At 46.3% G+C, this 17281-nt stretch overlaps 1 protein-coding gene across 14 annotated transcripts in view; it reads left to right on the top strand.

The window, feature by feature from the left end:
- Positions 1–708: 708 nt before the first annotated feature.
- Positions 709–17281, top strand: part of ARHGEF11 (Rho guanine nucleotide exchange factor 11) — a 124294-nt gene continuing 107721 nt past the window's right edge. For all 14 annotated transcript variants that reach the window (XM_062192539.1, XM_062192538.1, XM_062192532.1 and 11 more), the window contains exon 1: positions 709–2014. In XM_062192539.1, coding sequence (XP_062048523.1) covers positions 1983–2014 — 32 coding nt within the window. In that variant the 5' untranslated portion in view covers positions 709–1982. The remainder of the gene's footprint in view (positions 2015–17281) is intronic.

Raw genomic sequence — 17281 nt, 5'->3', positions numbered from 1 at the left:
GGGGCAAAAAACAAAGCTCGGGTCGGGCGTAAGTCCGCCAAAGGGGGTGGGAGGTGGGCGGCGAGAAGGCGGCAGGGGCCGCGCGCGGTGCCTTGCAGGGTCGGGGCCCGGGTGGCCGCGGGCAGGGCCAGGCCAAGCCGGGAATCCGGCTGAGCCGGGAGGGACGAGCTAGGCCGCGTCGAGGGGCAGGGCCGGCGTCTGCGGGGCCGCGGAGGGAACTGGCCGAGGGGCGGCGGCGACGGGGGCACCAGGGCGCGCAGCGAGGCCTGGCCAGCGGCGGGCGGGCGGGCGGGCGGCCGGCCGGCAGCCGCGGGACCCCAGGCAGGGGAGCGCGGTCCGCTTCCCGCCCCCGCTCGCGGCCGCCGCGGCGTACGGCACAGGCCGGCGGGCTGCGGGCGGCGCGGCGAGGAGGCGGAGCCTGCGGCCCCGCCCCCCGGCGGAGCGAGGGAAGGAGAAAGGCTCGCGGGGAAGGCGGAGGGAGGGGGCGGCCGGCCGGGCCTGCGCCCGAGCGAGCGGCGAGCCGAGGGGGAAGGGGCCCGGAAGGAGGCGAGCGCGGCCGCGACGCCGGGAGTCGGACGCCCGCTCGTGCCGGCCTGCCGCCGCCGCCCGCCTTCCCTGCCTGCGCCCGAGCGTGGAGCACCGAGCGGCCGCCGAGGCCGGAGCGCGGCGGTCGGGCGTGGGGCGAGCGGGCGAGCGGCGCCGGGAGCCGGAGGCCCGGCCGGCGTCCGGCGCGAGGCGCGGTGGGCTCCTGCCTGTGAGAACAGGCAAGGGGCGGAAAGCGAGGAGAAACAGAGGCCGGGAGGAGCGAGGCGGTCGGATTTTCCAGGAGGCTGGGCTGGAGGAGCAGCCCACCCCGAACTCAAATCCACAATAATAATCCAAACGGAGAATAATAATAAGGAGCAGTTTTTCTGGCCGGGCGCGCGCGCGCGAGAGAAGGGGGGAACGGGAGGAAGCGAAATCTGTTTCATGGAGGCTGAGGCGACAGAAATTTTCGGAGCCTGGATGTGGAGGAGCGAAACAGCAGAACTAACTCAGGAAATTGTCTTTGAGAAAAAGGCCGAACGTGGGCTGGGTCTGAGAATCAGGCTGGGCTAGGTGGAGGAACCTGCAAGTTGAAAGGAAAGAGAAAAGGAGAGGATATTTTCAGAGATTCGGGTTTGTGGTTAATGCTACAATCTTAAAGGCACAGAGCGTTGCATTTCAGGTGTGCTGTGATTTTTGTGTGTGTGTGCATTGGCTCATTTCAGAATTTCAAAACCTTTCATGTAAAAGCTTTTTTTTTTTTTTTTAAAGGAAATCCACAAATTTTTGTTCCCAGGGTTGCACTGGATTTGGAAGGAGTCGTGTACATACTATTGTATGGTTTTATTTATTATTATTATTTTTTACTGTTCAAATCAGCTGGAAGGTTTTTTTTTTTTTTGCCAAGTGCCGTTTTGGATTTATTCATCCTTTTCCCCCACTCCCTGCCCTCAGATATATTTGCTGTTGTCATTTTAAGCATTGGAGACCAGAAAATTATTTTTCCCCCTTTGGAGCTTGAGGCTCTCTTGCCAACAGCAGGACAGCTGGGAAAACTGGATTAAAAGGATGGTGTTTATCTGTGTGTTGCAGTAAAGACTGATATTTTGAAGGCGCATTCTTTCTGTGATTCATTTTTTTAGCCCGTAGTGCTAACCTTGAAGAGATTTGCGGTTAGGTTTTTGGTTTCCAAGAAGGTCATAGTTTTTCCTCTTTTCCTTTCTGTTTGTTTTGGGGGGAGGGGGCAGAGGAGAAAAGGGGGTAGGAAAGGAGACCATGTTAACTGGTAGAAGTGGAGTAGAGCTTAGGTTGCCAGGGTCCTGAGAGCTGGAAGAAAAAGGATTCAATCTTCAAGTTGGGAGGCCTCCCTCACTTTTCTTAAAAATTGTGAGCGAATCCATCCTGCTCAAGACACCAAAAGCTACAGGATTCTGGAGCCGTGGAGACACCGAGAAACCATGAGTGTAAGATTGCCCCAGAGTATAGACAGGTAGGTTGGCGAATCGTTTGGTTTTTCCACACTGGCTGCAGGGAAGGCTGGGAGGGGGAGGGGGTGGGGGGTGGGTTTTGTTAAAGGGTTGCAGAAAAAAGGGGCTTCGTTGTCCTGTGGGAATGGTGGGGTAGTCGCATTGGCCCTTGGGGACTGTCAGCATGTGTGTTTATGTTCCCCTGTGTGTGTGTCAATGTTCAAAACATACCTCCTGATTCAGTGTCTTTTTAATGTAAGCAATAAACAGGGAGACCCAGTGAGGGGGAGGAGGGGGACATGGTTTCAGTGGGTTTTGACTTTTCCAGGCTAGAGACTGAATTCGGGTCCTCCACTTGCCAGCCTAGGGTAGCAGGCAGGCACAGGCTTTGTCACGTGAGCTCCTTGCGGTGGATGGGGACTGGCTTTAGGTATTGGAGCTGCTGGGGGAAGGGCCTGGCAGGGGCGTGGGCCTCTACCAAGCTGGTTGTTATGGAATGGTGGGGCTTGGCCGTGGGGTGGATCCCATGTCTAGAGTGGGGAGCATGTTCTTGGCTTAACAGGACAGAAACACCCTTTGCACGCTCACCGGTCTGGATTCATAACCAGTAGCTCATTTGGCCCTGCAATGCTTAGGTCACTTTAGAATTTCCTCTCCTCCAAGCTTGGGGTTTAAATTGAGAACTGCCAACTGGCCGATGCTCTAGGTTTAATCTTCCAAGCCGTTCTTAATAAGCTTGACTCTGCAAAATGGACCCTCCCTCTGCCGAGAGCCGGAAGGAGTTGTTTTGGGCTCTTGGACCTGATGGGCAGAGGCACTGGCCCTCATAGTCTGGGCACATGATGCTGCCCCCCACCCACCCAGGAGTCTGACCACTGGTAACATTACAGTATGATTATAATTCTCCCCTTCAAAGAATTGAAGCAACTTTGTAGGGTGTCTGCCTTTCCCCCTCCAGCCCCTTACTGCTTCTAGCCCTCCCCTCCCTGAGAACCCTGAAGGGGTGTGTTTTGTGGGTGTTGCATATATCCTAACAGGATAGATCAGGAGTTGGAGGACTGAAGAAGCAAAAGAAAGAACTGGGCCTGGAAAAAATATTGTTGGCGAGATAGGGAAGACCATTTCAGGGAGCAGTTGTTCTCCCCTGTCCAGTTAACTTTTGGTTATCCACGCTAATAATAATTTCCGTTTGGCTGTGGAATGTGGCCTAAATTGCATGTAATCTCTCTCTCTCCCCAACACTAATCTCTGTATCGCCTCGGAGTCCCGTTTAGATGAGTTCAGCAGTCCCCAGATGGGGAACTGACTTGGCAGTGGAAGAGAGAAGGCAGACCACTCCACAAAGGATCTGTGGCTGGTTCCCAGTGCCCCCGGTCCCTTTCTGTTAGCTTCTCTGCAGTTTGGCCCTTGGAAGGGGAGAATGGAGACAAGTAAAGGCAAGGAGTTGAAATGGTTTACCTGGCTGTCCTGCTTCCCTTTTGCGTCCTCTTAGACTTTGGGGCTTAGCACACTGGGCTTTTTAAAAAGATTTGGATGGTGAACCGCTTCTGTGAATTGAGGCACCTGAGAAGATGGGACTCCGGGTGTGGGGTGTGTGAGGAGGAGGTGGCGCTGTCATACCTGGATTGAGGAGAGATGCCTTCCTCACAGATGCTAATCTCTGGAACTTGCATGCTTGTTATGGTGTCCTGGGTGGTTTTATACATTGCCTCTCCCTTGCAGTCTTTCTGTGAGATAGACACCTCAGAGGCTGGTCCTGTTTTACATGAGGGGCAACCATGGCTTGCCCAGTGATGTCTGCCTGATTGGAGGCAGACTCCAGATCCAATGTGTTGATTCTGAGTCCGTGGCTCTTTTCGTTGCCCCACCCTATCTAACTGGGTGTGTTTACTGGTCCTGTAGAGGTGAGGGGCACGGTTTTGCCCTGTCTGGCAGGAGGGGAAGACATTCTTCAGCAATCAAGCCATTCCTTTGCCTTTGTGTTTAACGGTTGTGGGGCTCATTTCTACAGTTGAGGCACTGTTTCACAACGCAGCATCCCTCACCTTGCCCCCTGCCTCAGTCTCTTCCCCGTGAAGAGGGTCACTTCTGGGACCCAGATCCCTTCCAGCTCTGTCCAGCCAGCTGCACCGGATCGCACTCCCTTAGCTGCAGACGCATTCTGATGAACCTTTTGGCATCCTGAGCTCAAGACTGGATTTTATATAATGTGTTGTCTTACCCTGTGCTGGAGGGGCTGAATGGAAGGAAATGCAGCCGCGCATGGGGTCAAGGATTCTCTCTTAGTTTAGCAGTTGGCTGTGTGAAGATTCTGGTGTAAGGTACGTAAATGTTTTTGGAAAATTAAAGTGCATAGCTCTTGCTCACAGAGAGCACACAAGTCTATTAAGGGAACTAGGAAACTTGACTCCCAAAGACCACTTGAAAGCAGCACTAGTTTGTAAACTCCGTGAAAGCAGGAACTGTGGTTTGCTTGTGTTATATTCTATGTGCGAAGCGCTCAAGAAATACTTGAGAATTGAATGTTGGAATGAATGAATGCATCAGCAAGCATAAATACTTGGATTTTAGATTGTTTCAACGATCATGTTAATGTCGAATGTAGTTAAAAATAAGGTCAGTTGGAGAAAATTCCTAGGTGCTTTTTTTTCTAGGAGAGTGACATGATGGAGGACCGGGTGTCTGGAGAGATTGTGGCTTAATGTAGGCTTTGGAACATGTATTTAGCACTCTTTTACCCCACTCCCCCTGTTGGGGAGTGGCTCTTGGGTCCATAGAAAGCATGAAGTATTTGCAACTCATCTTTATCTCTCAGTGTTAACCAGTTGTTACTGAAAGATGAGCTAAAGTGTAGCTGTTCACATCCCTTTCCATTTTTTTCCATGGACAACTTATAGCTCTTGATATATATTCTTTTTAAGGATTTCTAAAAAGGTATTTGGTACTTCAAACAGATAACGATGCTGAGTTATTTTTACAGGAGTGGTAACGAGTTTTGCTAAGCCATCTATATCCATTTGCCTCATTACCCACTCCAGATCCTTTTGAGATGGCCATATGGGTTAGGAGTTTGCATTTACCAAACAGCTTCTGGCTGTGCTAAGTTAGCTTATGTGAAGACCAAACTAGACAGAGAAGCCAAGAATTCTTGGTTTGAGCCCTGGCATTCCTTTAACTATGTGACCTTGGGTAAGTCACATGCCTCCTCTGGCTTCCTTATGTGTAAAGCAGTAGTAGCTCATTTGTGTAAAATACTTCACAGTTCACATTTTTGTGTAGTGTGTCATTTGAGGATTACATTTATTGCATTTCTCCCATGGGGCTGTTGAAAAGAGAAAAATCAAATGAGACAATATATTTCAAATTGCTTTCAAAGGTGGTAAATTCATGAAATTCTTTTTTTTTTTTTTTTTTTTAGGATTTATTTATAGGAAAGGCAGAGTAACAGAGAGAGAGAAAGAGAGAGTTTTTCCAGATGCTGGTACACTCTAAATGGCCACAACAGCCACTGCCTTCTCAGGTGCATTAACAGGAAGCTGAATCAGAAGTCTGGTAGCCAGGATTTAGGCTGGTGCTCCAATATGGGATGCTGGCATCGTAAGCAGCAGCTTAACCAGCTGTGCCACAATTCTGTCCCTAGACTTACGGATTTAATTTAGCTTCATGCATTACTTTCTGAGCTAAGTAGCACAGAACCAATTAAGGATAACCAAAAAGAACTTTCCATTGTTTTGAAGAATTTAAGCAGAGTGCACAGGCCTTATTGTTGCAGCAGTACACAAGGAAGGGTCGGCATTGTGACATACATAGCAGGTTAAGCCTCAGCCTGTGACACCAGCATCCCATGCAGGCATCAGTTGGAGACCCAGCTGTTCCACTTCTGGTGCAGCTACCTGCTAATGCCCTGGGAAAAATGTGGAAGATGACCCAAGTGCTTAGACCTCTGCCACCCATGTGGGAGATCAGGATGAAGCTCCAGGCTCCTGGCTTCAGCCTGGCACAGCCCCAGCTGTTGTGGTCATTTGGAAAGCAAACCAGTAGATGAACGCTCTCTGTGTAACTCTGCCTTTCAAATTAAAAACAAACAAACAAAACAAAAACAAAAACAAAAAATCACAAGGTTAGAAACTGTCATTTTGGGAATGATACTAAAAAATGTAAGAAGACACCTGTTATTGAATCTCCTTTGCAGGAATTTTGGTGACTCAGAGAAACGTCTCCCTTGGCCCACTTAGATGTCTTTCAGTGACGGGAGTGGGGAGGGTTTGCTTTGTGATCTCTGACCTACCGTTCCTTGTCTTAGATGCATATGACTTCCCTAATTCAAAGCAAGTCTAGACCCACCAGCTGTTCCCCATCAGAGATTTCTTTCCACCTTGGTTTCTGGTCATTTTTGAACTCTAGGATTAATCCCCATTTAGCTAAGCTTCTACCTGGTGTAGAAGGTTGGCCTCTCAGAACGGTGACAGGGGTTCAGCACTACAGACAGTTAAGTCCTCTGCAGTGCTGAGTCTCTTCCAAAATGTACTTTGTTCCCATCTAGGGATATGGGATGAGAGATGGCAGTGCATTTGCAAATGAAACATTTGGCCATTAATCACCATTATGAGCAGGAACAGACTAGGCTTAACATACCCAAAAACATTTCTGAAAGAGCATCCTTTGATTAATTTATTATGTTTTTTCATAATCAAGGTACTGTCAGGGGGGTGCCCCCTCTGTTCTCATTTAGGAGAATACATAAAAAATATGAGTTCATCAAAAAATAAAGGTTTTGTAAAGGGCACGTAGCTAATCCTCAACTTAGTATAAAGACAAAAGGCATTCTGAAGGCTGACCGCCTTATGGAGTAGTTTGGAAATTAGTGCTTAGATAGTGTTCCTTGCAACTTTAAAGGTCTGGGGATCTGATCTACATGAAAGGACTGTTTAAAAAATATATATTTACTTATTTACTTGAAAGAGTTACAGAGAGAGGAGAGGCACATCTTCCATCCACTGGCTCACTCCCCAAATGGCCGTAACAGCTGGAGTTGGGCTGGTCCAAAGCCAGGAGCCAGGAGCTTCTTCAGGTCTCCCACTTGGGTACAGGGACCCAAGGATTTGGGTCATCTGCTGCTGCCTTCCCAAGCACATTAGCAGGGAACTGGATCAGAAGTGGAACATCCAGGACTCAAAGCAGCGCCCATATGGGAATGCTAGCTCTGCGGGCGGCAATTTAACCTGCTGCGCCACCTTGTTGACCCTGAGAAGGCTTTGTTAATCATGAAGTTTAGAAAACGTGAGAGAAATTATTTTAATCTATATTGACTGAGTCTCCCTCGTGTCTTCACAATGATGTTACACTTAAAAATCCATTTTATTGGTTTATTGTTTTTAAAACTTAATTGGAAGATTTATCATGTGATTTGGAAACTCCTTTTTGCTGTGCACTGTGCGTTCTTCCTTCTCTTCTCAAGCACCATATTGGGAAAAGACTCAAGCATAGACCTGCTAGTGGCATGCAAGTTTACTCTTTCACCCTGTAGCGTAAGCAGACTAAGGAATTGCTGGTTCTAGTCTCAAAAGGAAAAGAAAGTCATGATTTGTTACAGTCATGTTAGATCTTCGTGAGAGGGAGGCTTGGAGTTCTGAGGGAAGAGCAAGGGCATGCGAGTCACAGACCTGAGTGCCAGGGCCGGCTTTACCCTGGTGAATGACCTTGGGAAGGTGCTTACCTGCTCTGGCCCTGTTTTCTTATCTAGAAAAAAAACATGTAAATTAGGCTAGCCAGCCTCTAGAATTGGATTCCTTGTGGCTATTAAGTTCTTGGAACCTGTGAAAACATAAAGCCTTTCTTTCGGTGATCCAGGACTTTTTTTTCAGGAATCCTTATCTAGCCTTCCTGAGAACCCGTGAAAATGGAAGTTTTAAAAGATCAGGGAGCAGAGCTGCCTGTTGAAATGGGAGAGGAAAATGGAAGTACAGGGATGGAAACTAACGGGGAGTGGGGACTGAGAAATCTGTGACCCCTCATAGAATTGGAAGATGGTTTTAGGTCTGGAAGAACACCCAGTTTTTTGTTGTATGACAATAGTTGGATGAATTTGAGGGAAAAAATCATAGAAATCTGGTAGGACCTTAAGGGATCACCTATCCTTTCCTCTTGACTCCTCTTGTGAGCAGGTAAGGGTAGGTTGAGGAACTGCCCCATTTTCTGTAATTTCTGAGGAAGGTGGTTCCACCAGTTTGACATTTATAAACCCTTTTGGACACTAAACTTTCTTTTGATGCAATTTAAAACCATTGTGTTGTCCTCACATTTTAATTTTGGTGTGGGCCTCAGAGTCACTGTATCCCTCTGTTCTGTTAATTGACTTCAGGACTTTCCTTCTTATTCTAAAGAACAGCAAGCAAAGATGGTAGGTACAAAAGGGGCTTTGAAAAGTTAGCGTGAAGTCATTTCGGAGTCTTGATTTCCAGCCACTGCCTGTTTCTCTGCAGTATTTGGTAGCAACTACTGTAAAATGGTGTGATGTGATCCGTAGTCACCAATGATAGCCCAGCCTCGCATCACATAGGGAACCAATCTAGCAGCTTCCATGTGATGACCTAAGATCTGTGGTTCTTGGCAGTCAGTTGGTTGGACTGCAAATATTTATCAGATGCCTCTATATTCAGCTTAGATCTTGGTGTTCTAGTAGATAATGTACAAGAATGTAGAGCTTACGTTATTGATGGGAAATGTTATTAATGAAACAACACAAAAACAGCTTTAAAAAGTAGTTATTAGTATGTATATTAGGAGAGAGCCTGAGGTCAGGAAGGCCAGTGGGGAGTTGCTGTAGCGATCTTGGTAAAGGGCACTGAGTTTCTGAGTCACAGTGGGAACAAAGAGGAGGGGCGGGATTCAGAAGGCATTTTGGAAGGCACATCAGGTATGTTATGACTGAGTCAAATTGAATCCCACGTTTCTGAAACTGGTTGACATGAGAAGCATAGTGTTCGTTCATGGAAGAGGACCTTCCTTGAAAGTCACTTCACCTTCCATTAGTATTTAGCAATTTGCCGAATGCAGTTGAGTGATACTTACCTTACTGAGACACTTAGGGTATTTTATTTCTGCCAATAGTTTTAGAGTTTAGTGCAGCCTTCTTTAAAGATTTATTTATTTTTATTTGAAAGAGTCATGGGTTGAGGGGAGAGACAGAAATCTTCCATCTGCTGGTTGACTCCCCAAATAGCCATAATAACTGGCCTCCTGTGCGAGCCCAGGAGCTTCTTCCAGGTCTCCTTCATGGATGCAGGGGTCCAAAGACTTGGGCACATTAGCAGGGAGCTAGATCAGGAAGTGGAGCAACTGGGACTTGAACTGACGCCCATATGGGATGCCGGTGCTACAGGTGGAGGCTTTACCCAATATGCCACAATGCTAACTCCTAATGCAGCCTTTTAAAGAGGTTAGGGGGAAGGAAAGTTAATTCTAAGATCTCTTAGGAAATTGTTATTTAGGAAGTTTTTATTTGATGCATCTTGATTAATCAGTCATTCCCCATTCCCACATAGACCAAACTCTTGAGTTAGAGGGCTGCCAATGTAGAAAACATTCTAGTAGCAAAAGAAAATGTAGGACTCTAAGTGAGAAGATCATCTTGTGAGCCCCAGCTCAGCCACCAACTAGCTGTGTGATCAGAATGATTTGTGTTAGGGCATTTTGTGATTTCTATAGTGCCAAACATATGGTGAGTATTGTTAAGGCATTTGGTTTGGCAAGGACTCCAGGTTGGCCAGAACGCTGCTCAGCTACCGCTAGGAGAGCCATGCTTGTGTTACCCTCAGCCCTATAGCAATTCTCAGCTGAGGCCTTTTCAGGGAGGGCTGTGAGACCATATTGAATAAACATAGGGCAGTCAAATCAGGTGCCTAAGTGCTTATCCTCAGGCAGACTCCTCTTTGCTAGAAACCCACAATGTCTCTCCTTCCTGGCTCAAGCTCCCCAGCTTGGGATTCATACGTCTTTCTTCAGTTCAGCCCACATCTTCTTTGTAGATCTTACTGTTACCCCACCACCTTGCTTCAGAACTGGCCTGGTCCCGGACCCACGTCACACTTTCCACATTGGTGTTCCCCGTCTCCCCCAGCCACAGTAGTCTTACTGCCTTCCAGGAAACCTTTTCTGGTTAACATCATCAAATCTCGCGCATTTATATTATTTAGCCTTCCTTTTGCACATTCATATGGCAGGTCAGTTCTTTTATTGGTTAGTAGTAATTTTATGAAAAAGTTCTAGCAGAATGCCTAGCATAGTAGATTATTACAAATGCTGATTCTATTCCATTCTTTGCATGTTTTATGCTGGTTATTATGTCTTATTTTATCCTTTCACCCAAGGTTCAAGAGCAGCGCCTCTTCAGATTTCTGGTTGTCTGCTAGTGCCCGGCTTTGTTCTCTTAATACAAAGCCTGCTCCTTACCTACCATTTCCTCACTTGAACTGTAGCTCATTCTTGAATTTGCTGATTCCCTCTGTGCCTAGCCAAGGGATTTAAAAGGAAAAAACAGTTCTCTACACACTGTTGCCAGAGGCTGAGACCAAGAATTCCCCTGGTGTTGTTGGGTACTAGGTCTTGGGCACTTGGTATTTCTTCTAGGGACAGAGCAGCCTTATTGGGGTGGCTTGCCATTAGTTTCTTGGAGTTCTGAGGGTTTCCCCATTGGCGGCTTGGTTTCCGGGCTGTCTTTCCCTATGGGGGTCTGAGGGCACCCTGCTATTGTCCGACTGCCCCAGGCTGGCCCTGTTCATTTCCCAGAGCAGAGCCCTCAGAAGCTTTCTTCCAAGAGACTGCTGCCACAGAGAAAGGCCACTGTTGTTCTGGGGGGTGGTGGCTGGAGAGAGTGTAGTGAATAGCTCTGTGAATGGGACCTTGTGTGAGGCTAGAACCGCACACCCTCTTCTCACAGCCCTGGGGACAGAGAGAAAACCATGAAGGTTTCAGTGTCTTCACAGGAAGGGCCTTTCAAGTGTAGAAACATTCGTGCTGTTCCTCTAAGACGAAGGTTGGTTCATTAAATCTTCATAGGTCATGTTGCCAGATGCTGGGGAGTCAAAGTTAACTACATTGCATACCCTGCCCTCGAGGAGCTTATGGTTTTGTTGAGGGGGAGACGTAAGTGAGCAGGAATTGTGTGATAGCCCTTGAACTTTATCCCATGCTGTCAAGTGAAACACATGGGAGGGACTGTTAAATGGAGGCCAAAAAAGTGAAAGCTAGACTGAAGAGATGGAAAATGCAGGCAGTGGGAGCAGCACATACAGAATCCTAAAGGCAAGAAAGAGCATGGAGTTGTGGGGAGTAGAAGTAAAAAGCGAGAAGATAGAACATTTAATTAATGAAACTGGGGAAGAGGTAGGAACCGGGTCCTGGGAACCATGTCATCCTTGGTGTTAAGATTTTTGAACTTTATCATGAGAGCAGAGGAAGACCATTGGGAGATTTTAAGTAGGGGTTGACATGATCAAATGCCCCTTTATAAAACAGGACCTCCCTGGCTATAGTGTAAAATAAGATTGAAAGGACGAAAAAGTGGAAAGAGGGAAGATAGATTAGGAAACTATTATGGTAACTTGGGCAAAAGGTTAAGTGTGGCTTCTACTACTGAAATGACATTAGAAATGGAGAAAAAATGAGGTATTAGAGATGAAGTAGTTGATTATATGGGGGAGAGAGGCATGAAGGAGGCTCCGATTCTTGGCTTGAGCTACTCGGTAGTACTGTTAGATGAGAAAAGGAACCCTAGAGCATGAGCAAGATGGAGGGAAGGTGACTCTGATCCCTTTTGGATGTGTTGGTTTGAGAGCTGAGGGGCATCCAAGGGAGATTTTCAGTGGGCAACTAGATATGGGTCTGGAGGTCAAGAGGGTTTTTTGGGATGGAGAATCAGTTTGGCAGATCAACATCCAAGCAGACATAAGACGGTGCAGACTGAGAAGAGAACCCTAGTGGCAGTACACTTAAAGGTGAAGCAAAGGAAAGGGAACCCAAGGAAGAGGCTGACTGGAAGGACAGCTAGAAGGGGGCCAAGGGTGGTGTGGAATTTCAGAAATGAAGGGAGGGAGTGGGCAGCCACATCAAATGCTCCCAAGAGGTCAAGAACAAAAGAGACAGAGAAATGTCTCAATTTAGTAAGTAGGAGGACATGTGTGGCCTTGGTGAGTGATTTTTGGACAGGGGTGAGAGCAGGAGCCAGTGAGGAAAGGAGATGAGGAGATAGTCTGGTCAGTTCTTTCATGAAGTTCGGTCAAAAGAAAAAAAAAAAAAGTAGCTCCTGGTCCCTGTCAGCAGGACCTTGAGTTTATTTTTTCAGTGTAGGACTGCGTAGCCCCAGGTCAGAGGCTCTCAATCTTTAGCATGCTTCAGAAGCAGCAGGAGAGAGTATTAAACTACACATCACCACTGCCCCATCCTGATTTCTCAGTCCGTCACTTTGAGTTAACAACTGGACCTGGAAGTTGGCATTTTTAACAACTTCCCAGGTGATTTCTGACACTAGCACCCCATACGTTAAGAGCCACTGCCTTATGACATCTGTGCTCTTACTTTTATGTTCTGAAAATGAAACTTGCTGTTATCTATCTGTTCCAGCGCTTAGATATTAGGGGTTCTCCTGTTTTACAAATTTCTTCAGTGAATGGTGAATACCTTGGGGACAAGACTGGTCACTCTGTAACCTTAATGCCTAATCTGGTTTCTACCACACAGTAGCTATTCCATAAATACTGATTGAATCAATGGAATTGAACATGATAAGCTAACTAAAGCAATTTCTGGGCTACTCATCTGTGAAATGCTGCTTAGCCCTTTTTGTGGGAGCTCATAGTAAATGTCAAAATAAAATACACATAATTTCAGTAATTCAGCTTTGGATTAAGTGAGAATAAATTTCCTCAAATGACTCTCCAAACAGATCCCAGATTCTGAATTTTCCAATGGAAAAGATTTCTTGAAATGTCATTGATTCCTCATAGAATCTTTAGAGTTCTTCAAGCATATGCTTCAATGGAGGAGCTTATATCTCTGAAACACTTCCACAGTTCCACAGCGTGGATGGTCATTCTGTCCTTGTGGCAGCCCATATGGCCTCCCTGCTCAAGGGGTGCCAGTAGGGATCTTGTGTTTTGGGGTGCTGTTCCAGGGCCTTGGTCATTTCCCTTGAAACTGGGTTCAGCGACCACATAACTGGGCTTCCCAAAGTCCCTTGACCTTTGGTCTCTGTCTTCTGTCTTTCCCCTCCCCTGTGAATCAGTGGGTCATTCCCAGAAACCCTTCTAGGTTCTCCAGACCAATAGCCTTGAATCTGAGCTGTAGATATGACAGGGAATAATGATAATTGCAGGACAAGGCCTGGCCATTCCTGTGCCAGAGGATTTCTTAAACACCTTCAGGCCTTAGGATCATTTAATTAAGTAATCAGAAACCCAGAAAAGTGGGTAAAGAGTGGGTGCCATGGATAGTGGGTAAAGGCGCCACCTGCAGTGCCAGCATCCCATATGGGCACTGATTCGAGTCTACTTCCAATCCAGCTCTTTGCTAATGGCCTGGGAAAGCAGAGGAAATTGGCCCAAGTCCTTGGGCCCCTGCACCCGAATGGGAGACCAGGAAGAAGCTCCAGGCTCCTGGCTTCAGATCAGCCCAGCTCTGGCCAATGCAACCATTTGGGGAGTGAACCAGAGGATGGAAGACCTCTCTCTCTGTATCTGCCTCTGTGTAACTCTGCCTTTCAAATAAATAAATTAAAAAAAAAAAAAAGAAGAAAAGAAAACCTAGTTGTTTTGGCTCAGCCTAGCCTAGAGCTGATAGCTTGTACTTTAACTCGTGCCTGGAGAGACACCTTTTCACTAGTCCTGAATTTGAGGCCTGGCAGGTTGAGAAGGGACTGAACAAGACATGAGGGAAAGAGACCACTGCTCTGGTTAAGCTCTTATTCTCATTTGTTGGCCTGGCACTGGGGAATGTTTTATTCATTCAGCACATTTATTAAATGCATATTAATGTTAAGAGTGTTCTTGGGACTAGGGGTACACAGAAACTTATGTCCTGCTGGAGCAAGAGAGACAAGTAAATATGTAACAGTAGTGGTGGTGATGATTCAAAGACTAAATGAATTTCGTAAGACCTGAGTTCATAACTGCTGTGAGAGAGGCAGGAGGAGGAGTCGGTTTTTCAGCAGGGGAGGGCGTGATTGATGGGGAGAAGATGGAAGCTCTAGGACCAGTGAGAATAATCCCCGTGTGCCTTTGTGTTTCCACAGTACAGTATGAGTTGGCAAAGTATTTTTGTCTGTTGCCTCATTGAGGGTAGTCCAGGGGAAGGATATTCGTTCTTATTTTATAGATAGGAAACAGACTTGGGGAGGCTTTGGTAATTTGCCTGAGGTCTGTAAACTAAGAAGTAATGGAGTTGAGATTTAAAAAAAAAATCTTTGCTGACTGAGCTCTGGCCTGATGCTGTTGTTCCCATTTTCCTGTACGCCTCCCTGGCCAGGGTTAGTGGTAAAAATGTGTAAGTCCTGAGAGGGAGCTAGGCATCAGGTTTGCTTGGCAGTGATGAAAAGTGACTACTAGGAAAGAAGTATTTTTCTACCTCTTCCCAATAAAATCTGCTTGTCCAGGTCTCTGCAGGACCTGAGCTTTGCATTCACTATCCCAGCCAAGGATAGCTCTCTAATGATAAAAGAGTAGCACTCTGGGGCGTGGTAAATTTCAGTGAGGTTGGAAAAGGAACTTGTCCTTCAAAGTGACCCAACACTCAACCACAAAGCAGCGTAGCTTCTGTGAGCGACTCAAGGGCTTTACCTTTGTGTATACTTTTCTGCCTGGCGCTGTGCAGTGAATGGATGCTTAACAAAGTTTTGTTGAAAAACAGATGCTAATTTTTTTTTATCTTTTATTTAATGAATATAAATTTCCAAAGTACAGCTTATGGATTACAATGGCTCCCCCCCCATAACTTCCCTCCCACCCGCAACCCTCCCCTTTCCCGCTCTCTCTCCCCTTCCATTCACCAGATGCTAATTTTTTAAAAGATTTATTTATTTATTGGAAAGGCAGAGTTACAGAAAGGAGGGGGGGGCGAGGAGAAAGATCTTCCATCTGTTGGTTTACTCCCCAGTTGGCTGTAATGGCCGGAGCTGGGCCAGTTCGAAGCCAGGAACCAGGAGCTGCTTCTGGGTCTTCCACAAAGACTTGGGCCATCTTCCACTGATTTCCCAGGCATATTAGCAGGGAGCTGGATGGGAAATGGAACAGCCAGGATTCAGAACCGGCGTCCATATGGGGTTCCAGCCCTGCAGATGGCAGCTTTACCTGCTACGCCACAGTGCCAGCCCCAGATACTATATTTTAGTTAACAGTTTTATTGGGATATAGTTCACATACCCTAACATTTACCACTTTTAAAAATTATAGAGCCGGCACTGTGGCGTAGTGGTTAAAGCCACTACCTGCAGTGCTGGCATCCCATATGAACACTGGTTCTAGTCCCGGCTGCTCCGCTTCTGATCCTGCTCTCTGCTATGGCCTGGGAAAGCAGTGGAAGATTGCCCAAGTCCTTGGGCCCCTGCACCCATGTGGGAGACCCAAAAGAAGCTCCTGGCCCCTGGCTTTGGATCGGTGCAGCTCCAGCCATTGCAGCCATCTGGGAAGTGAATCAGTGGGTGGGAGACCTCTCTCTCTCTCTCTCTCTCTCTCTCTCTCTCTCTCTGCCTCTGCATGACTCTGCTTTTCAAATAAATAAATAAATCTTTTAAAAATGATATATTTAAGTGATTTTTATTATGTCCAGAGTTGGGCAGCCATTGTCATTATTCTAATTCTAGATAACTTTAATTACTCTCCAGAAATTCTTGGACCCTCTAGCAGTCACTCTCCATTACTCCCTTTTTTTTAAATTTGAAAGAGTTACAGAAAGAGAAGGAGAGACAGAGAGGTCTTCCATCCACTGGTTCACTTCTCGAGTGGCTGCAATGGCCAGGCTGAGCCAGGCCAAAGTGAGGAGCCAGGAAATCATTCAGGTCTCCCATGTGGGTGGCAGGGGCCCAAACACTTGGATCATCTTCCACTGCTTTTCCCAGACCATTAGCAGGGAACTGGAATGAAAGTTGAGCAGCTGGAACTCGAACTAGCACCCACATGGAATGCTGGCATCACAGGTGGCAGCTTTACCTGCTACACCACAACGCCAGCCCCGTGTACAGATTTTTATATGTATACATGTTTTCATTTCTCTTAGAGATGTATTTTCTTTTCCCTATATGAATGTATGTTTCCATTTCTCTCATTGTATTTGGAATTGTAGATCATATAGAGACCCTTATGTTTAGCATTTTGTGGAATTGCCAGACTGTTTTCCAAAGGGATGGCACCATTTTACATTCCTACCAGCAATCTATGAGCATCTGGTTTCCCTATAGCTTCACTTGCTATTATATTTCTTTTTTATTATAGCCATCCTAGTAGATGTGAAGTGGTATCTCTTTGTAGTTTGATTGGCATTCCTTAATGATAAAAAATACTGAGTATCTTTTTGTACTGGCTATTTGCAGATCTTTGAAAAAATGTCTATTCAATCATTTACCTATTTTTTCATTTGGATTATTTATGTCTATTTTTAATGAATATATTATTGTTGAGGAAAGTCTTATTTTATGTATTTGAAAGGCAAAGTGACAGAGAGAGAAAGAGATCTTCAGTCTGCTGGTTCATGTCCCAAATGGCCACAATGGCCAGCACTGGGCCAGGTCAAAGCTAGAAGCCTGGAGCTCAATCTGGGTCTCTCATGTGGGTGGAGGGGGCCCAGGTATTTGGGCCATCTTTCATTGCCTTCCCAGGCACATTAACAGGGAACTGGATCAGAAGTGGAGCAGCCAAGACTCCAACCAGCACTACAGTATGGGATGCCAGCCTCTCAGGTGGCGACTTAACCCAGTATGCCACATCTCTGGCCTTTCTGTACAATTTTAAGCTAAATCATTTAACCTCTCTTGGCTTCCAATTTCATCAAATGTAAAGTGAGATAGTTGGATTTGATCTCTGAGACCCATCTAGGTCTTATATTATTTAACCTATGGTAGCTTGGTTACTCCTTTTAGATTCTACTCACTAACATATTGCTACAGAATAGTTGGTAGAAGTATGACTTGTGCTGAATCAACCTAGATTTCCTGTTACCCTTCTAGCCTCTTTCTTTGTAAAATCAATTGAGTAGTATTTCATACAGTTCTGAATATAAAAGAAAAATATTGTATATATAGTGCT

Source organism: Lepus europaeus, chromosome 5 (genome assembly GCF_033115175.1).
Source record: "Lepus europaeus isolate LE1 chromosome 5, mLepTim1.pri, whole genome shotgun sequence".
NCBI classification, from domain to species: Eukaryota; Metazoa; Chordata; class Mammalia; order Lagomorpha; family Leporidae; genus Lepus; species Lepus europaeus.
Note: the sequence above shows the minus strand (reverse complement) of the source record. Positions and strands in the feature narration are given on the sequence as shown.